Genomic DNA, 22,629 nt, shown 5'->3' on the forward strand with positions numbered 1-22,629 from the left:
AAACGTTTAAGAGAGTGAAATCAAATTGTGGCACCGTCATCAAGTTGAAAAATTGCGCAATAAAAAAATACAGAGAAATTTGTGTTGGGCCTTCAAAATAAAAGCATTCCTCTGATTCAATGAGCCATTTTACTCTGCTGTGTAAGCGGTGTTTTAATTTGGACGTCACAGCCAGAAGTGGCGTATCAGATTCCGACTACCGTGGCGTCACTCTAGTGAGAAGGTTCCGTGCACTTCACGCTTTTACGTGTGTGAACCGACCGTGTGTGAAGTGCGCGCGCGTGTCTGCGTGTGTGTGTGAGAGAGAGAGTGTGTGTAAACACATCTCTGTAGGCTCATGTAGTGAGGGCTGGGAGCTGACTGCAGCAGAGACTTCCAGGCTGAAATTGCGCTCGGTGACCGCTCAGATGAGGAGATGGCAGCCGAATCGACCCGGAGATTCACCAAGAACCTGCTGAAACCGGGGAGCGCGGCGGAGATACGGCAGACGGCGTGCAACGCAGTCAGACACTGCGCAGTGACGGTGAGTACACCCTTGTGGATTGTAAGAAGAAAAATTATATATGTGTATAAAACCACCTGTCGGCCTTTACCTCTCCGTGACGACACCCCCAAACCCTTACATCGGAACCTGGACGCGATGCGGTCTCATCTGTAGCCCGGCAGCCTCGGTCAGACACGCCGCAGCTGTAGCAGACCTGGCATTGACATTCATGTTGCATCTTTCTTTGCAGTGGGTGAGCACATGCAGCTCAGAGCAGTGCCGTTCAGCTTCTGTCTATCGATCCTGCAGTGGGGACAATTCAATGCGTTTAAACGGTTACATCTCGGATAGGTGAGGGATTTGCCGCAATTTATCTCCAGGGCTCATTGGGTGATAATCTGGCTATAAAGTCGCAGAGTCTGTAGTGCTCCCCTGGGGGGTGTTGGAGTTTATTTCCAGTGAGGCTGGGTAGGTGAATGAAATGCAAGAAATAGATCCTTGGTGGTCGCATAGTGGCATGGCACAGGCAGCGTTTTACATCTGCCCAGCGGTGCATAGACACAGAGGAAGATGGAGGAGCAGAAAAAAGAGGGATGGTGGGGGATAAGAAGACTAAACTGACTGTTGGTTTGATTTACGTCTAATTTATACTATCAGTTTTTCCTTTTTAACATCGTAAAATTGAAAAGATGATCCAGTGGGTGTGTCACGCCATAATAATGAAAGGCTGCGATTGACAGATAACAGCGGGAGGAGGGGTAATCCAGGGTGGTGGTGGTGGTGGGGTGCGCACAGGCAAAACAGCAGAAATGGGTTTGTGTGTTTGCAAATGTCCCTTTGATCAATTTGGACAAATCCTCTACCTTCGGTACGCGCGTAAATGCGTGCCCGTTCTGTGGGGATTAGCATAAAGAAAGGTCACTCCACTCGAGTCTTTTTGCAGCTACTCCACATCCTCTTCAGTCTGGTGTTAGTGTGTCAGTGGGACACTGGCAGAGCACAGCATAGCAGGGTGAAAATTGATTGGAATAAAGAGGGAAAATGTAATATTTCACGGCCCATGACAGGATTAAAATGATGTGGCAGACTCACCATGAATGAAACCTTTTCTTTCTTTCTTTTCTTTTTTACTGAAAAATACATTTGCTTCTGTGTGATGTTGTTTTTCAGCAAAGAGACCTGCTTGGTGTCTGCTATCTCCCCACTATCACCCTCATATATATTATTAAAGACAAAAATCAGTTAGACTCAGCATTTTTCTACTCACAGATCTAGAAGAATATAGCAGCTTTTTAAAGATCCAGTGGTTACAGAGTGCACACAGCCTCTGTAGGCCTTTCTCACATTTTGTCTTGTTGAGACTCTTGAACAAAACGTTAATGTTATTAAGATTACCTCTGTTTTGCTTGCTATGTCATGTGAAAATGTCATAGGGAATGTCACAGGAAAAATGTCTAGTGAAAAGGTTAAGACATGGAGCATGTTGATGTTCAGGTTAATTTGTGTATGCATTAAAGCAAAACCTACTGACACCATGTTAAACAAAGACTATTTTAAATTTAATTGACTGTTTTTATGTATGCAAATGCTTTGGCTGCAGATTCGAGTTGTACAGCACGAATGCTTTATGGGTTTTAGTAGATTCAAGACATGTTGGATTGGGAAGACAATATGAATAAAATGTGCCTTCTAATGGTTACTTTGACTTGTGTTAATGTAGTATATATCTTTCTAAAAAACCTAAGTAATTAGATTGCAGTAGTGCAACATTTTGATCTTAAAGTTATATTCCTGCAACACCGCTCACTAATACATCTAGACATATTAATGTGGATATCACCTGTAAATGGTGTAAGCCGCTGCTGTTCTCACATATGAGAAGTTTACCAGAACACCCAACTACAGTGTTCACAAAAAATTGTGTGAGTTGTTATTTACCTGAAGTGAGAAGCGAAATGGAAACTGTGAGTAATATTGTGATCATGAGCAAGTGGGAAAAAAATTACAGCTCTTTTTTTTTTTACTTTGTCACCTTCTTGTGCAACTGACTGATTTATCACAATTCTTTCCTGCGTTATGAAAAATAAATGTTCATGATGACCAAAAACATGTAAAATAACTTCAATAACTTCTATCTGTGTATAGAAACGGGGTTCAGAAATATGAAGAAAAGAAGAAGAAGAGCATGAATGTGCGTAATACAGATGTTTTAGATACAAATCTTTAGTTGGCGTGTAAATATTCATGGGCTTATGTGGGTTTTTTTAATGCACGTCCCTCGATGGTGAAAGAAACCAGGTCAGCAGAATCAGACCCTCCGGCATAACATTTAATGAAGCGTAAACCTCTTCCTCGCTGCTCTTGCTGACCCGGTCTCGCTTTTCTTTTCTCGTTCAGCTAGTGTCACCCTCCCTGCCTAACCTGACCTCACATCACCCCCTTCACTGTTTCTTCCATATTTGACTTGCTTCCAGGGCTGTTTTCCTGTTTGTTTCTGATTGACCTACTGCTCTAGATCAGTTTTTGAAGTCTGTGTGCGTGCATTTTTAGGTGTGTCGCGTACACGGTTACTGGTAAATCCCCTTGGTGAACGCTGCATTTTGTTCTGAAGAACTGCTCTGTGAAAGCAATCACTACTCTATGATTACTTCAGTGTTTCTCAGAGTGGTTTGCCCACCCATTTGTACATGCAGGGAAAATGGAAAGGTTGATAGATACAAGAAGGAAGAATGTAATAGTGGTTACAATTTGTTAAAAAAACAACAACCCCAGAAACCATGGGATCTTCGGTTACATATTTCCTGGGCTCTGTCTGCCAGTGAACTGCTGTACACCAAATAAAACATAAAGAAAAAATAGTATAGCCAACATATGTTTAATATATAAGATAATGAAGCTAATTTGTCCTGAAAACCTTTTAACAAAATATACATAAAAATCTACAGCTGCTGATTTTTGGTAGCTAAGTGAGAGTGTTTATGATGGCTCTAAGTAAAAAGTGAGCAGCATGGTAGTGTAGACACAAGTGTCATTCTTGTTGTGACTCTGGCTGCTTGCTGGGATGAACCACATGTCATACCATGCCTCCAGGATGCCAGCTACACTAACCACACAGCCAGAGATCGGTGCCAACATGCCCACCCTGGCATCTCACTGCAGCTACAGTGTTTGCTCAGTAGGAAAAGGTTCCTTATCCTCAGTCACCTTTACTTTTTCGGACATACGTATGCTCACAAGATTAATGGTATCCGGTATTTGGTGTAATATCACCAGGTTCCTGTCCTTGCCTGCTCTTGGCACTCTTGATGGCCTTATGGTACCACTAGCTTCAGGCATGGTCACATATTGGCTATTTTTGGTGCTCAGTTTGAATCTCTGGGCAGCTCCTGAGAATTTTCAACGTTATTACTAACCAGCATCTGTTTGTGCAGTCATAGTCAAAGAATATCATAAGCTACCGAATGTGTACGATCATTACAAGGTTTCCAGATGTACTGAAGCTTTTTAAATGCAGAAGACTGTATAACCTTGCATTGCTGCATGCTACATGTTATTTTATGAATAAAGTAGACCACCATTTCCCTTCTATTGACTATTTCAAGCAATCTCTTAAAGACTGACCGTTTGTTCTATTTGATTGGGTTTGTCTTCTTCTTCTTCTTTTGGCCACTTCTTTAGGGTGTTGCACCACTGGATCATCTGCCTCCATCATACCCTTACGCCATCCAGCTCCATGTTCTATACCCTTTGCCCAATATATCCACTATCCCTCCTCTGCACATGTCCAAACCATCTCAGCTTTGCATCTCTCTAACACTCTCTCCAAGCCTCTTGGCCTGAGCCGTCACTCTGATAAAATCATTTCTAATCTGATTGGACATGGCTGGCAACCGCTAATCAGTTTTATTATTAATTAATCATCTCTTTGTTTTTCATGCGGTTAATTTTTCAATAACAGAATTGTTCAAGCTCGAGATCACATCTTAATAGGACTTGGCTTGTTTGAAATGGCTTAATGGTCCAAAACACAAAAAATTTAAATTACTAGGATTTACAAGGATTTTGAATATAATTCATAACAAAACAAAAGCCAAGTCAAAACAATCTGTTGCTACTTTTGACAAAAAAAGGAATCGATGGATGGATGGGTTATTGTTAATTTCATAGAAGTAGATAATTACATTGGTTGTATTGTCACCACTATACAGGCACTCTGGACTGTCTTGGAGTCACCTAAAGATCTGAAAAACAAAAGTCATTCAAATGAGATCCAAATATTTTTTTAGGCATTTAAACTGCTTTTTTTACTGCTTCTATTAAATGCCCGAAACAAATTCCTCGTCAGACTCGCGACATAGTCTCAGGCCTTGGGTAAAATTCCCATGCTTTTTCTTCCTATAGTTTTGTGACCCTGAATTTTTAATTATTTTGAAATGTTAGGAACATTGTCCATATTTCTTCGACCTCCCATTCAAGTCTTTTTTTTCTTTCTTCATTCCCTCTTTCTTCAGTTATCAAACTCCTCTTACTGTAAATTAGTTTTTGTAATAATCTCTATAGACATTATCCTTTTTTATCTACCTTCTGTGCTAGGCTCATGTTCTGCATGCGTGTTCATGTTTTATCTCGGGCTAAAACGTGTCAGACAGCATGGCATGCTCATTTGTTTGTGAGGCAGAATTCTGAGAAGATGTTTCCCAGTAACATGTTGCAAGCGTATATCGTGGTTGGGGGGGATATGCTGTCAGTTTGCCTCCATTTTTTTCTTCATGACACATCATGCCAACCGCCTGCAGTGCATTGTGTGTGAGTCGCGACCTGCCTGTTTATTAGCATACATGTGTTGCAGCTATCAGTGTGGTACTTGTGGGTGTTCTGAGCAACCAGGCTGCCATTTAGGCTGAATAAAAGTTGTGCATGCATATATATATATATATACGTATATATATACGTATATATATATATATATATATATATATATATATATATATATATATATATATATATATATATAATGTGTATATATATATAGTAAAGGTGTTTAACTGCTTTATATCTGATGCGGGCATGGTTTTTAATCTTGACCACAGTATGGTACGCTGCTTGTTGCCCGTGTTGCACTTAATAATTTCTGGCAGCTTATAAATTTGACTCATGTCTCACGTCAAAGTCAAATGTTGCAGAGGAAAGGAACTGGCTACAAAACCAGTAATTACCCTCCCATCTCTATACTTTTTGTTACAGAGAAAAGTCAATTAGCAAGGAATTCTAACAGGAAGTGCTCCTTATCACTCGCACAGCTCAATTTTTTTCTTCTTTCTAGCATATCTTACTTCATCTCATCTATCACGCTTTTCTTCCCACGCCCTCTCGTCTACATCTACAAGCTGCCACATTTATTAATTTATGTTGCTGCTCGCTACATTCAGGACCAATTCTTTTAATTGTTTCTATAACTGCCTCCTCTGAGCACCCACTTTGTTTTTTTATTACCTTTTTTTTTTCTTATTTTGGAAAAGTTTGAAGATGCACTACATGTATAATGTGAAGGAGATCTATCACGTCTCTTATTACAGCTGGACAGGGAAAGGTATTACAAGAACACGGGTGGAATTAAGCCCATAATTGGCTCAGAAATCATCAGTCATTTTAGAGAGCCAGACCGTGACGAGAACAGAAAATGAGGGAGGATGGGTAGGAAGAGAACAGGATCTCTCCCATCGCTCCCAAAAGAGTTGGCACTCAGACTCTAGACTCTACTGTCTCATAAACACTCCATCCATGAGTTTGCATGTACATGTGTTTAATATTACGTTTAGTACTTTTAAGTTGCAGTGTTTTCTCATTTTATTGTGTCTTAGTATTGGCATATTTAGTATTCTTTGAGTTGTATTAGGCTCTTTGAGTTGTTTGAATGCAGAAGTATAGCACTCCCTCACCCACCCACACCCCATTGGACATTGTTGTGCAACTGTTAGAGTTTGTGAGGAAAGGTCTACACACTTCACAGCAGAAGGTAGAAGTGCTGCGCTGCTGCCTTTATTCCCACTGACTCTGACATAAAGCTGCTTTACAAATCAGCAGATAACATTTCCTTGCCTGCCAATAGTTATTCTCTTACATAAGTTGGGTTTTTGGAAATCATGCTGCAGTTTGTGCGTGCGTGCGTGTATGTATGTATGTATGTATGTATGTATGTATGTATGTATGTATGTATGTATGTATATATATATATATATATATATATATATATATATATATATATACACACACACACATATATAGGGTGGCACGGTGGTTAGCACTGTTGCCGCACAGCAAGCGGAAGTGAATGGATGGATGGATATATATATATATATGTGTGTGTGTGTGTGTGTGTGTGTGTGTGTAAAAGGCAGCATGAGAAAAGATACTCCTCCAACAAGAACAATCAAGAGGGGAGCTTTTGGTTCTCGACCTTGTAATGGAACCATTAAAGCAAGACTTTACATAATGATTATCTGGATTTATGGTTGAGGTCGGCCCAACAGCCTTTATGAATTAGAATATTAAACATGGTCAAAAAAAGCAGAGAAGCGGGTCAGTGAAATCAGTGATGAAATTTCACGAAGCAAATGCCACATTTTTAATAAGCACAAGGCCGTTACCTGGAAACTGTTAGGAAAACAAGATACATCTGGGTGAATGACCGTGTTTGCAAAATGATCTCCTAAGGCAAACCCCAATTACAACAAAATTAACATTAATAGATGGCAGTGTATAACATTAATCATGCTTAGGAGACACACACCATGGAAATAAATCTGAAGTAATAACCGTGCTGCTGGAGTGGAGCGTATTAAGACTTTTTATTTATTCAGTCATTTTAAAAGGGCACTCTATACAAGTTAAAACATATGCTGCTTTGAATATTTTCATGTGACATGAAATAAAACTGTCTGCAATTACTATCATTTTTTAGTTTGAAAATATTAACTGTAGAGGCACATGACAGAACATAAAGACATTTCGTACTCTGTAGTGATCGTGGCAACGGATGGTATGAAAGATGGGCGTCACTTCCGTGATGTCATCCAGTCATTTCTGAACTGTTTTGAAATCCTAATTGTGTTATCCCCGTTGTCAGCATGGTGTTTGAAAGAGGATGTGAAGAAACAGGATCTGAAGAGCCATTAGCCAATGAACATAGTACAAATAATCTTGATTTCTGGATTTCCCACAATGTCTAAAATTTGCCCATAAACTCATCAGCAAAGTTTTTACAGAGGCAAAGCCTGAGGGTTGTTTAAGATACTGTTGAGGTTTTGCAGATATGTGCCTGCTAGCTATGTGATGTTAACTTGTTGTATAATTGTGACAACCCTGTAATAATGTAGGGTCAAGTGAAAAAACTCCCAGCCACACAGGCTTGCCTAGTAGTTAGCAAGTGTTTGCAGATTAATATGAATAATTAGAGGCAACTAATCTGCTAGCAACCAAAGCAATTACTAGGAGGTTTCTGTTGCAGCACCTTCTTTGCACTCAATTTCACCCAGGGTGAAGAAGTCACTTGGATGAGTGACGAAACGTTTCTCCCACTGAAAACGCTACGTCCAGATAAACAGAATTTGGGATCTACTTACCTGGATGATTGAGCATGCATCAAGACACTTCAATGCTAATACTTTTATTTTATTTTACTTGAACCAGTCTGAGTCTCGTAGGATGCAACATTCACCACCTTGGCAGTTGTAACCTCAACCTTCACTGTTTTGTCTTTAATTTTTTAAAATTATAATCACTTTAAAGGGAATACTTTGGAAGGATGTGCCCTTTCTGGATTCCATTGTGGACACCGTGTTTCAGTTGCTTCAGTCATATGGTTTCCTGGTTTTTGGCAACTCTATGTGCAACTTTCCTGTGTTTTGTAAACTTGTCTCCATGAGAGAAATGGAGGTGTGTCAGACTGCAGATATTAAGCACATGTCTATTAACTTTGAATGATTCTGACTCAACAGCATAGGCTTGGTGGTAACAGAAAATTTATTGTGCGTGCGCACTTGTTTTCTTTTGCAAGGTTAGACCATGTTTTAGTACATCAACAATGCTGATCTCAGTCTCAGTTTGCATGCATAGCATAGCAAGTGTCAGAGGTTGTGAAAGTGTCAGAGTGTCTGGTAATGTGAAACAGGATGTTCCGCATGCTCGTTTCACTGACACTCTGCGTTTTGTGCCTCTGCACACTTCATTCTGTAGCATTTCTCAGTTATTTACAGCTCGTGCTAAGAAATCTATACCTGAGTGTCCACATAGGTTTATATTATTTTACAGTTTTTACATATATTTGAATGGTAAATGGCCTGTATTTATATAGAGCTTTACTAGTCCCTAAGGACCCCAAAGCGCTTTACATATCCAGTCATCCACCCATTCACACACACATTCACACACTGGTGATGGCAGCTACATTGTAGCCACAGCCACCCTGGGGCGCACTGACAGAGGCGAGGCTGCCGGACACTGGCGCCACCGGGCCCTCTGACCACCACCAGTAGGCAACGGGTGAAGTGTCTTGCCCAAGGATACAACGACCGAGACTGTCCAAGCCGGGGCTCGAACCGGCAACCTTCCGATTACAAGGCGAACTCCCAACTATTTGTTCTTTTCAACCTGTGTAGCATCCCTTTCTCCTTTACTACTTAGCTCATTTATTTGTAACTCTATCCTCTCCATCTAGCTTTTCTTTTGCTCTGGCTTTTCTTATACACTTAAATTCCCTAATTGTCTAAAATTCCTGACGCCCTCACTCCTTTCCCCAAGTCTCTGTGGATTACTTTGCCCTTTGGTTGAAAATTGTTATGTTGAGTCAGAGGTAAATGCAGATTGTTGCCCTTTTTGAGCCTCCTTGCCGACATGCCTTTCTGTTTAAGATAACGTTTTGTCACTTGTCACTAAATGCTTGCTCAAAGTGAATAGTTGGGTGTCCCTCTAGTTCTCAAAGATGTCAGGACGTAATGAGTAAATATTTTCATGTTTACAAACAATGATATTTGAAAAATAATTTTTCCCCTCAAACTTTGTAAATTTGCAGCAATCACTGTCTTAAAGACTGACTGTGACTTTTGTGGTATTTTAGACTTCTTGAAGCACCTCCCACAGCTTTTTTCTGATTAGTTTGATGGGCACTTCCCAGATACCAAATAATCAGAAGCTCAGTTTTGGAGCTGTGATTTGGGTCGTTGTCCTGCTTTACGAGGAAAGTGGTTTCAACAGCTTCCACAGGGTATGGCTTTGCCTTACCCTGTGGAAGCTTCAGTTGTCCACAGACAAGTCACCCCCTTTTTTTTACCCACTTTGACGCTATAAAGGCCGATGCTACACATACTTAGCTGATTTGTTTAGCTTTTTTAATCAGCAAAATCGTAACAGGAAATGTGATTAACTTGCATTAGCTAAAGTACTGCACCACTGGATGATAAAAAAATTCAAATTAATGATTACAAATGTACTTTTCTTTCAACAACCTGGGAAGTTGACTATAAACTTTTGAACAGTAGTGTATATGTTGTATGTATAAGGGATTAGAGGGGATGAATAGCTCTTTGACATTTGTTATGACTGAGAGATGGCTATGGCTGGAGACGACTCAGTCTCGTTTGGCAAATGACAGTAGGAACGTGCACTGCCAGGCCATGGTGTGTGTCAGCTCTGATATTCTCAATGACTCATTCAGCAAGGACAGAGGAATGAAAGCAAAGAGAAAATATCTGAGCCTGTCACTGCTGACACTGACTTCTACTGAATTCACCCACTGTTTGAACTGCATGATGCGCTGCACATTGATGTCAGTAGTGTGAGTGTTTGCTGGCTGTGAGCACAGGAAATTCTTTTTCTTTTTTTATGTCATACACGTAGCCTTGTAGTTTCAGACTGTCAGTTCTTGAATTGTATTGGAAGAAAAAAACGTCTGTTTAGTCTAGGTAGGAAAAGTGGGCAGAGAGAAAGTATGTGCCTGCCTGTATGTCAGTGTTTGCGAGAGGTCACATGAGAGGAGGAGTGACAGAGAGCGAGAGAGGTCCCCGGGGCTCCGTGCATTGTGCCAGTGTGCGTTTACAATAGGCTCTTTGGAAAGGCTTCACAGCCAGTGAACTGCTCTATTTAGACTTAGCTGACCAGGCTTTGCCTCACGGAGCTCGACTTTTATCCTCTCTTTTTCTAAAGCTCTTGGTTTAGTCTCACCATCCTGCCCCGCACCTCAGTAAGACACTCAGCTCCCGTCTGTCCAGTGTCTGGTCACAGTCCTCACGGTGGGGGTCGTGTGGTGGTGATGGTGTTAGGGGTCCACTTCACATACTGCTCTAAGAATAGTTCAGTAACTCTCTGTGAGTGAATTGCAGTGTTGTCTCTCTCCTTCATGTTGCATTCCAGAGTAGGAGGCCTGAATATGCAACGTCTGCTACCCTTCGACTCCCATGTTCTGCTGCCTTCGCCCTCTTGTATCTGCATACTTACTTGCACTCTGAGGCACTGATATATGATCAGGACTTTTCCTCGTTAACTCTTTTCAACGATTGGAGGGGGTAAGATGGAGAAACCCCAGGAGTGATCTAATTAAGCAACAAATTGGCAGGATGGAATAATATTTTAGCTGCCACCAGCTGGAGAGGACATCCTTAAAATCTGTAAACTAACAAACAAACATATTTTTGCAAGATGTTTGAATCTTTCAGGTGTTTTTTCTTCCTATTTACTCTGGTTGTGCCCAGCAATAATCCCGCCTTACTGTTTACACCATTTGACAGCAAAATAGATACCAACATAAATTCACACACAAACTGACTTAAATGGAGTTTTTAATGCCAGTTTATAATGGATTGTAAGCAGCATTAAGCTGCATTTAATCAAATTAGGAATCTGTTATAAAGCTACTTTTTTTTTGGTGAATAAACGGACAATCATTTAAAAAAAGTCCAACAAAGTTTTATCTTTAAAATAAATTGCTTCTCACTTTGGAAAGTAGCAGGAATTTTTCACTCCCATGAACCAGTTAAATTACCACAGAGACTGTAAACAGGGTGGCTTGTAGTTTCCACAGCTGATTAGAGTTTACAGAATACACTATTGAGATATTCATCTCCTGGGTTGGATTTTTTTTTTTTAATTGTTGGGATTTTTTGTTGGGAGTTTTTAAAAAGGTTGAAAAGGTTTACTGTCTCGTTACCATTGTTATCTTTGTCACTAGATTTTTTGTTTCAAAAATGAACCTTGTTAAGGTTACATTACGTCATGTCGGTATTTCTGCTTCTTAAACTGAACTATATTCGTGAGTTGGCCGTACCGTAATCGAAGTGAAAGTAAAATAATAAATAGCTTGTTATGGTATAGCGTGGTTTGTCAGATGACGTCACATTGTTCAAGAGTGTTCCATCATGACACAGCCACTGGTTGCTAGGGGAAAACCTGACTGGTTGGCAGCGGTTCCTGGAAGTTGCTGACTCTTGCTGAGTGAAATCAGATGCACCAAAAACCTCCCAGGGTTGTAGAATCTGGACTCCTAGGTCTGATGTTTTGGACTTCAGCAGTCATTTTCCCAGCAACTGCCATCAACCTGCAGCAGCCACTTGCAACCACTCAGGGACTGGTGGCTATCAGACAACTGCTGGAGACCCTTATTCACTTGATGCTTCATTATTACCATGATTTTCATATGTCCAAAATAACCAAAAAGTTAATGTCACGTGGTTAGAGGGAACGTGTCTGCAAAATCTCAGTAGTCAGTCTTTTGTTTTTGGGGTTTTTTTGGTTTTTGGTAATTGCTGATATTAGCTTTTCATTTTCTGTTTTGGATTTACTGGCTTACTGTGCATTTGCACTCCCTAATAGTTTGTGCCTTAACTCTGCATCTTTCTCTGTACATACAAGACACATCAATTTTATTTGGCTTAAATGTCAGCCAAAGAGCCAAAGAGGGAATCTGCAAAAGAAATAGGAAAAGAAAAGCTTGGGGCAGAGGGAGAGACAGAAGAGGTATTTTGAGTTTTTAGGAGGTGGGAGAAGAGGGAAAGAGGAAAAGGTAAGGGAGGATAGCACATATAAAAAAACGCATGAGGAAAAGTCTTAAGAACAGCTGTGTCCTTATTCTAAACTGGGACCTCGGGGAAAGGGAGCAGAGCTGAGTGGGCATCTGGTAGACTGTTAGCGCTGGTTTAGAGGTTATACAGAGGTTACATGTAAGCTTTGTGTAGGTGTCATATGCAGGCGTTCTTACTGAATGATTCATTGCAATTCAGGCAATCACATGGGCTTTTCTAGAACAGTGAAGATTTAGACTGGGGGTTGATATGAGGTGTTATGATGATTTTTCACTGATTAGCCTAGAATGAAGCTGATATTATTTTTCTGTCTATGTCCCCAGTAGCTTATTATCACACTATCCATTGTGCTGGTATGTGTCTCTGGCATGGCTGCGTAAAAGTAAATATTAGCTTGGGCCCGATTTAGGATGAATATGGCAAGTTCAGAGTAAGGACACATTTTTCAAGCTACCAGAGTTACAGGAAACAGAAATCATTAGGGATAATTGCTCAAAGAATAGTTACGGTTTCCTAGTGTCAGTGGGCCAGGCTGCAATGGGAGTAGAGTTTGGATTTGGGGGTACTTCAGGGTTTGATTTGGCTAGCCTCAAGAAATCATTAAAGTGTCTCGTTGGTTGGAGATTCCCTCACCTGGACAGGAAATAGGAGAGGCCAAACAGCTGTGTAAATGGTCCAGATAGGATCACAGAGGAACAACTATGACTACTGTGGCAGAGTGGACTTCATTATGTTGCTGTAGCACTCTCTCCAGTAATATCAAGTTTTGATGAACAGATTAATATTGGCAAACCCTCCCCTCTCAGCAGCGAAGGCTCGTCTCTGTTCATGATTAATGTTCTCTCTGTTGGATGGAGAGGCACAATTTAAAGGGGCTGGTCTATTTTTTCTAAGTCACATTACCTTAAGCCTCGCTTGCTGTGTGAGCTTCTGCTATCTGGGCCTTCCTGCTTCATCCAGATCAACGTGCATTATCACAAATATTTATTGCTGAGCGCATAGGAAGCTGGTGACCTCAGCTGTTCACGCTTGACTGCTGTGGCCAGACAAGACAGGGAAGGGGGGAAGGAGAGAACAGCGGGGAGACGTGGAGAGAGATGCCACGTGGGAGATTGAATTAATGAGACACAAGCTGTGTGACAGTATAGCTGTGTGTCTGACTGCCGCTCCGCCTGCATGACTTCCTAATTATATGTCTCTTATTCGTCTTATGATGCATGTTTCCAAATGTGGGAATGAGTGCATGCATGTGAGCATGAAGCAGGGTGGAGGACAGGTGTATGCTGGTTTGACCTTCTAGTTTTATTACCATTAGCTCCAATAAGTGCCAGCTAAAACAAACAGATTTACAGAGTAGATAAGGAGACAATAAGATGCTAAAAGTATCGCAAGTGAAGCTTTAAGGGAGACTTATTTCGCACAGCTAACACAAGTGTCGATACTAACATGAAGAACTAATTACAAGAAGAGGAATATCAGCATCTGGTGGTTTAATAACTTGATGGTAGTTTTTTTTTTGTGAGTGACATCTTGTTATATTTCATATAACTCTATAAACAATGCAATAAACAGAAAGTATATTTTAAAAGTTCAATCTTTGCAGGCAGCTTTAAGCTTTCCCTTTCACTTAATAATGTTATACATAATTACACCCCTGATGAGTTCTTATCTCTAATTTCACACTGTCAGGTTCTGTTTCTTTTATTATTCACTGTTGTAAAGGTGATGGTCTGTTCAAATGCCGCACCTATATATGCAGATGTCTACATGTATACTATGCAAAGGGTTGAAGCGTTCTTCCCAGGGTAAGATAATTGGCTACTAAGAAAATAGTTGTCATTTTTAACAATGCAGCTCATTTTCTGGCAGCTGCTCCTCACTGGCCGTCTCTCTTTCATATTCTCCATCTCATCTGCTCTTTTGTCCCCTCCCCCAAACATCCCTCCTGCCTCAGGAGTTTAGTTCTCAGTTTAAGACATTTTAATAGCTTCCTTTTCTAAACAAACCAGCTGCCAGAGGACCAGATAGTTGCTCTGGCACAGAGCGCCTCCTGGAGGTCATTTCTTATAGACTAGGGCAACCAACAGCAGCACGGGGGTGTGGGGACAGGCATTTCCTCGTCAGCCACACAGGCTGCTGTATTGAGTCATCAGCACTAGATGGCATTGGCAGTGTGTTGTAGCTCTGAAGTCAGTGCTTCCTGTAACCTCACCCAGCTCAGTGCAGAGGCAGACAGAATCTGTGAAAGAGTCCGCAGTATCTTCCTCTTTGATCAATAATTCTGCACAGGCACATTCACAAATGAGAGCTGTGATGCAGTTTTGCAGTTTTGCAGTAGGGCACTATTTCATCACATGAATCGCTTTACCCTGTAGATTGCACAGGGCGAGGTGGCGGAAAGGAAATCGACATCATTGAGATGGTCTTACAGCTTTGTTAAGAATGCATTCTTTTCAGGTATTGTTTGGCCACAGCTGCTGCAAACTGGGGATAAACTGTACATTTCTGCAGGCGCCTAAAACACTGTTGAAAAAAGTTGAAAAAAAATTTCTCACTTTAGATCTCGTGTGTCTTCCTGTTTGTGTTGTGATGGTGTGCTGCGGTGACACACTCGAGCTCTGAGGTTTTACTGAGAACAGAACATCAGGATGAAAAGCACTATCACAAGTGATATCATGTGATTAGCGTTAGTAAAAGTACTACACAGCGACACCTGAAACTGCAAACATTTTCTTTGCTTTATCTCCCCTTAGCACCTCTCTGCTGCAAGCTCCTTTTCACGAACTACCACAAGTCACCTGAACAAATGTTGCAGAAACATATGTGTGCAGAAAAAAAGGCTCCTTAAATTATCCCCCTAACAAACTCCTAAGAAAGTGATCCCATCGTATTTATCTGGGGGCTTGGAGCCTTAAGAATTCCTCTCCTGACTCTATCCTACTTCAGCTACTCACGTCTTTGAATGTCACAAGTGAAACCCTGCACATGTGCTTGCTGTGTGAGACGACGAGGGTAGTTTAAGCAACAATGAGGTTGACCCTGTGTTGCTGTAGTTGCACTATGAGTGCATAGTCTGTTGAGAGCCAAGTGCCTTTGATTGACAGCATTCTTCCTGTTGTGGTATCCATGGGAACAGGTTAGTGTTTTCCCAACTAAACTCTTTAGAGTTCTGCACCACATCAAACACGGCTGCTATGAGTCAGCCTCCAGCTCTACAGGGAACCTAACTATAGCAGAGCTAACTGCTTACAAGGCAGTGTGCAGGAGTTTTAATGGACTGTGGTTTCCTACTTGGCCTAGTTGGCTGAGGTATTTGAAGTCTGTAAAATGGCTTATGTTTGTCTTTTGCTAAAATAGTTTACCTCTGTGTGTTTGCAGCATGCACACTGTCATTAAACCTCCTGCAAAACTGTTGCTTTGTCACTTCTAGTGTTGTTTAGCAGAGTAACAAATCTGCAGTGGGGTTATAGAGACTGAGGCTCTACAGCTGGAAAACATTAACTCCACAGAAAAATGGCAGCACACTGCCCTGCACACCCCAGTGATGTCATCTATTATAAAAGTTCAAACTTGCACAAAACATAACCCCAGTCACATATAAGCCTACAAAAGCATATGTAAGCACACATACAGTCAGACATACTTAAAGACATATCGCAAAGATAAAAATGGACGGGCACCATTTCTGATTGAGCAGGTTAGTAAGCCAGAATATTCCAATAACAATTGTTATAAAAGGTTAAAAGTTTTTACTTGGAAATCCCCAAAAATTACTGGCTACTGATTAGCTTATGTGTGCTCCAAATAGTGTCTGTATAACTTCTGTTATTTCTCCTAAAGCTGCCGTCTAAAATAGCATTTAATTTCCAAGTTAAATCATCTCTCCTTCTCCTTTAAGACAGAAAGTGAAGTGAAACACCGATAAAGCATGACTCTGTTCAGATGTGCAAGATTAAATAATAAAAGACATCATAGTCTCAAACCAACACGCTTCATTTCTCCTAGTGTTACATGCTTCTTAAAGCATAGGTTTTGTCAAATCGTGGGAAATAAATATTACAAAAATGTTTTTAAACATTTTGATATTTTTAATCACCTTGTTATCCAAAGAAATTTCACTAAATATAACATGTCATTATTTAAAAATATCAAAAACATCTACCTAGACTCTTTAGAGGATAGTTCTGAAGTACTTGTTAATGTAGGCATGCAATTGCTCCTTTTAGTAGAACTGTACTTACAGAAGTGTAATATTTGGAAACAGTTTGAAAGTGTGTGGAAGGAGTAAATGAGAGTACAAGATCAAGATAGCTGTGTAACACGGAGACTTTTCTGTCAACTAGAGGGCATGGCTGTGTGGGCATATTTTCATGACAGGACCATTGTGGAGGCTTGGCATACAAACAAAGCCCATCTCTGTGGTTCTGTGTGTAATAGCTGCGCTGCTATAAGGCATGTTCCTCTGAATATCCTTCAGTGAGAGGCAGGGGACTTGGAAGCAGAGAGGCGGCGGTGGTGGGTGCGGTTAATGTTTCTCTCCACATAGTACATTGTACTGGTCATATGCACTGTCATCTCTTACTGAGTGGGGCATGTTAATATTTGTACACAGTGTGGGAGAGGAATTGCAATTGCATACGTGCAATAATTTGTGTTTTGTGGTGTCCGTTGTGTGTTATATTTAGCTATGTAAAGCATTATAATAATTAGCATTTATGTGGGTGGGGGGGTGTGATTTTTCTGCCACTCTGACACGGTCATTAATGACCTTAATCATGACTTAACAACATCACCATGGTTACCGCCTACACTCTGCAGGGAACTAGGAGTGTGCAAACGCCTGAACCTGTAGATTATGTGTCTCCTGGTTATAATTCTCCTGATGGGCTTATACATACACACACCCAATTATTATATAGTAAAGATAGAATGTGTAAAATAATGTCCCATGTTGCTATTCTTCCTATTGCAGTGCTTGAAATATGCAACATTTTGAGCTGATTAGTTATATTGTAGTGGAATATTCTAGCCATCCATCCATTTGTCCAATTCAGGGTCATAGGGAGGGCTAGAACCTGTTCAGAGAGTATACTCTGGTCTCCACTCTGTTGCAGGGCTAATAAAGAAAGACAGGAAATCGAATTACAATGCCTAATTAATGTACGCAACCCCATACCTGTTTTTGGACTGTGGGAGGAAGCCAAAGCACAGAGAGAAAACCCACGCAGAAAGATGGAGAACATGCAAGGGCCTCAGCAGACCGTGGATTCAAACTCGGCAACTTTCTTGCATTGAGGCAAGATAGCTGTGTAACATGGAGACTTTGCTAACCACTAATCCACTGTGCCGCCCATCATGGAAAATTACTTTTTCAAATCTGCCTTCTCTCCTAATGAGCACTAACTATTTGCTATTATGATTTATTTAGTGCTTTGTATTTAGAAGTGAATAGAAGGTGCTTTAGGCTGACTGTATAGTCTAAAAAGTGAATACTGTAGGTGTATTCAAGGGCAACTCTTCTGTCTATAAAAACAAGTCTGGTTTTATAGAAATCTATGAGAAAACGACCCTGCTGTTCATTTGCTTACTGACCCCTGTAAACACATTCCTAATGAGATAATGGTCTCAAACATTAGTTCAGGGTCTAAGAGAAAATGGATGGTTAATTGTCAATCCATCCATTTTCTCAGCCACTTACCAATTTCTGTGGGCGGAAGGTGACATCCTGGAGACTTTATGCATGACAATTAATTTCACGCATGAATATTAATTGTGTAACTTGTAGTCCCAGTCGCCATAAACTAGACAGTGATGGAGGTCATGCTTTAGGTTGTATTTTTGGTGATTGACATATCACTTTCTTATGAGCATGCGGTTTTCTCAGTGTCTCAGAAAGATCCAGCGAGTCTCATGATGTCGTTCTTCTAAAACTAAATAGGGCGACGATCATAAAGATAAGATTTTGCAAACGATTGGGCGATATCACAGTAGATATGTTTCTCATCTGCTAAAACAGTGCTGTTCCTTATTTTTTTTGTTTTTTGTTTGATTGATTCTTGTCTATCTCAGCCTCTCAGCTAGTAGTACTTTGACCCAGCTCAGCTCCATTTTTCCTTAGTAAAATATGTATGTAACTTTTATAGTGATAATAACTGACAGTAAACCAAACACAAAAGCTGCAAAACTCCTCTTCAACAACCTTTGCCTGACAATAGTTACAGGCATAGTTTCCTAAAATCTATATTTTGGTCTGCTTCTGGTTCAGCAAGTTCAACTCGCAAGAAAAACAAAGAAGATTTTATAATAAGAAGAATTTCAAATTGCTGTAAAACATATGAAAACCATTTTGTTCTGTGAATACACATTTTTTGTTTCTTTCAGTTAAGCCAAACACTGTGAAAGTGGAACATGAACAATAAAGCAAGACCAGATGTTTTGGCGACATGAAAAAAAATGGCAAAAGTGATCGTCACTGGCACTCAGAGACAGCTAAAAGTAATTTAATAGATTTTTTTATGCGGAATACTTCGCTTGGTGTCCCAATACCTACCTATGTGCTAAAGTTAATGGAAGTTCTCATCTGTTCTCTGCAGCCCTCTGCAGACTTTGCCCGTAAAGCCACCCACTTCCCACTTTCCATCCACTTTTCATTCAATAGCCTCTCTCACAACTCCACAACTCTCTCCACTGAGCCTCACTCTCTGCCAGCCTCCAATTTGGAGCATTATGCAGGATGTACTGTAGAAAACAAATGCTTACACATCACAATCACTATGCTCTTTCTTTAAAAAAAGCAACAGTTTATTTTACCTAATCAACCAGAATGTAGGATAGCATATCTGTGGCTTAGCTCATAAACCGCAATAACACAAACTGAGCCAGTAGAGCTCTGACTTGAAAAGGACTGGTGTAATTGGGAGACAAATGGGGAAGGACATAGCAGCAGAATGAAAATCAGGAAAAAAAGATGTAGGTTTGTGTGTGCAGGAGTCTGTGTGTATTGCAGCTGGTTCTGGTCAGCTGACTCCTATTGCTGACTCTGATTTGTTCAATGAGCTCGGCTGGGCTGAACCATGCACAGCTGCAGTCGGTGTGTGTGTGTCTATTAGAAGAGGGAAAGAGAGAGGGAGAGACATGTAAAGCTGCCAGTGTGTTAGCTCAGCAGCATTAGGAGCAGGACACCGGAGCAGAGCAGTTCAGCGAAAACAAAACTGGCAAAGCAGGACTGGGAGAAGTGAAATTGGAGAGGAAAGCTGGGACGGGCACAGGGAGTTTAGGATGGAGCTTTACTTACTGCATTGGGCTTGAACCGAGTGCAGCAGCACTGGCTGGACCAGGGGCTGAACTGAGCTGTTCAGGGCAAACTGCTGTGCCTCAGTTCAGGTGACGCTCACACTGCCAGACGGAATCAGGACAGGCTGGACTTGGAGTCTCCAGCTTTGGATTATGGGTTGCTCGGCCAGTGTGGTACTGCTCCTGCGATCAGTGGGCGGGGCCGACTGCGGTCACATGTGTTCACGACAGGACCAGCTGTCACTGGATGCTGCCACGCCCACCTTAGAAGGTTATACCACTACCACCCCATCTCTGACCATCGTTGTAATGGTAACCAGCACAAGTGCACCTCAAGTTTCCATGCATGCACGTGTGGGCAGTTTGTGGGAACTTCAGCATGTTCCTGTTGTGTAATTGTGTGCTTCATTACAGTAAATCTTTTTTACACATTTTCATATTTAATGAATACCTTAAGGTAAAATTCCTGTTTAAGTTTCTCTGTTTTGTAATATTACCTTCTGCATACTTTTGGACTTCTCCTGCCAAACTTTCCCTCTTTTTAATTGCCTTGGTTTTTTACACCCTTTGTCTCTCTTGCTGCTTTTGATATATGATCAATGACTGGGGCCTGGCTGTTTCCCCTCACAGCTGAGAGCCTAAAGGACGGAAATGGAAAGAGGAGACTAGAGAGGGGGTTGGTAAGGTCAGACATAAGGAATCTAGTTTCTGTGGGAAAAAATCTGCTTTCTCTGCGTATGGTGTACAGAGGAGATGATAAAAATAGCTATTTAAACAAAACTATTACTGAGATGTTGGGTGGGAGATGTTTGACTGAGTGAATCAATGACTGCATGAAAGAATCCATGACTGGATAAGAGAACTGCCGAATGAATGAAATAAAAAAATAACTTGTTTCTCCTTTCTGACTGTTTTCATTACGTGTCAGCCATCTGTTTGGTCTCGGCACCAGCTTGTCTTGGCCAGATTTTTTTTAATTCCCATTGTGATCCCAGTTTCTGTAAGCCCAGTGGAAAAAATGTTAGACATTTGGCAGAAATGGGATCTTTACAGTCCCCCTTTCTGTTTCTTCGTTTCCCCCGTTTCACTCCACTCCATAAACCCCGTCTCTTTTGGTGCCTGTTTTCTGGGCTCTGTAGTAAACGAGAGTCACAATAGTTTATTTTGCAAAATCATCTTAGTCAGCAGATCCCTGTGAGCAAAGGAGCATCAGCTGATCTATTCAGGCCAGGTTGTGCTTGAAACTAGTGCACTCGCTCTGCATTAACTAGTCTTTTTCACCAGCATGTTGTGTTTCCAGGTCACAGTGAGACATTCATCATTGCCAGCAGCTTTGCCAAAATCTTGCTGTAAAATGTGCAGCTGGAAGCCTAAATAAAAATACAATGCCACTTCCAAAAAAGCTGGGATGCTGTGCTAAATGTAAATAAAAACAGATTGCAGTGGTCTGCAAATCTCATACACCCATATTGTATTCACAATAGAACATATAAATCATATCAAATATTTAATCTAAGAAAATTTGATGGCAGCAACATATCTCACATCTCAACACAACACATCTCCAAAAAGCTGGGACAGGGCCCCTCTTCTTTTAACAACAGTCTGTAAACCTGCTGCCGGACATCTGGGAGAGGAATATCTTCCTTCTCTCGTCTGGTTTGGCTGCTCACTAGTCCTTAATAATGTGCAAATGTTTTTAATCAGTGAAAGGTTTGTACTGCAGGCAGAATCGGGACTCTTCTATTAAAAAACCTTGCCTTTCTTACAGTTGACGTGATGCTTTTCTGCATCATGTCTATATATGGCTCCTTTAAAATACATTTGTGGGTGGCATGGTGAACCGTGTGTACAGATAGTGATTTCTGGAGGTGTTGCTGAGGCCATGCAGAGATTTTCTTTACAGGTGGCACTGTTTTTAATGCACTGAAGATCACGGGGCTCAAATACTGATTTTCATTCTTGTCCCTTGCGCACAGAGATTTCTCCAGATTCTCTGAATCTGTTGATGATACTATGTGCTGCAGATGATAAGATACTTATCATTTATCATTTTGATAAGTTTCAAAATGTCCCCTCCTATTAGTACCACTTACTTTTCCAGCGTTTAGTTGCCACTGAGATTTGTTGCTTCCATCAAATTCAGACCGAGTTGCTGTGAATAAAATATTGGTTTCTGAGATTTACAAATCATGCATTCTGTTTTGATTTACATTTTACATTTACATTTTGTTTTTAAATGTTGTGTGGGGTTGTAAAGCAATTGGCAATAGACACCCATACTTATCAAAAAGAAATAAGTCAACCGACTGTCACTTTTGAGCCCTTTCCGGGTCACTGAGGTCTCTGGAAAATGGCCAATGTTTGAAAATGTTTGTTCTGCTTCAGGTTTCTGCCAGTTAGCTTTATTACTTCATATAATTTTACAAATCTACTTGTTTAAGCATCCATCAATGCACCTAAAAACAATAAAAAATAAAAACAAACAAATTGCTTCAGTCTTCATTCTGTTTTGGTTGTGACAAATGTGAAACTGAGGTTTATAGGCCACCGGTGTACACTGTGGTAGGGCCATTATTCTGAAGCGATTACATTGCACAATCAGTATTCACATTCACTTATTGTAGAAAATGTGATCTGGACCAATGTAAAACTGACTCTAAGGGTTATGAAAAGTTTGCCATTTTTTAATGCTGTTTTCAGTTTTTGACTGGCTCTTAAGCCATTTCTCAACATTTTTGGAAAAACTCCTTTGTGACCATGAAACCGATGTCATAAATT

General features: G+C 40.7%; 1 protein-coding gene across 6 annotated transcripts in view; it reads left to right on the forward strand.

Annotated features, from left to right (window-relative positions):
- The first annotated feature begins 209 nt into the window (after nucleotides 1–209).
- Nucleotides 210–22,629, forward strand: part of dock10 (dedicator of cytokinesis 10) — a 64,385-nt gene continuing 41,965 nt past the window's right edge. For 3 of the 6 annotated variants that reach the window (XM_085381037.1, XM_085381042.1, XM_085381038.1), the window contains exon 1: nucleotides 18,912–20,160. In XM_085381037.1, coding sequence (XP_085237163.1) covers nucleotides 20,002–20,160 — 159 coding nt within the window. In that variant the 5' untranslated portion in view covers nucleotides 18,912–20,001. Of the gene's footprint in view, nucleotides 524–18,905; nucleotides 20,161–22,629 lie in introns of those variants that run through there. The other 3 variants (XM_085381039.1, XM_085381043.1, XM_085381041.1) reach the window with 3 other exon arrangements.

This window comes from Rhamphochromis longiceps, linkage group LG14, assembly GCF_057381845.1.
Source record: "Rhamphochromis longiceps isolate RC_006_pf linkage group LG14, R_longiceps_female_GT1.1, whole genome shotgun sequence".
Taxonomy (NCBI): domain Eukaryota; kingdom Metazoa; phylum Chordata; class Actinopteri; order Cichliformes; family Cichlidae; genus Rhamphochromis; species Rhamphochromis longiceps.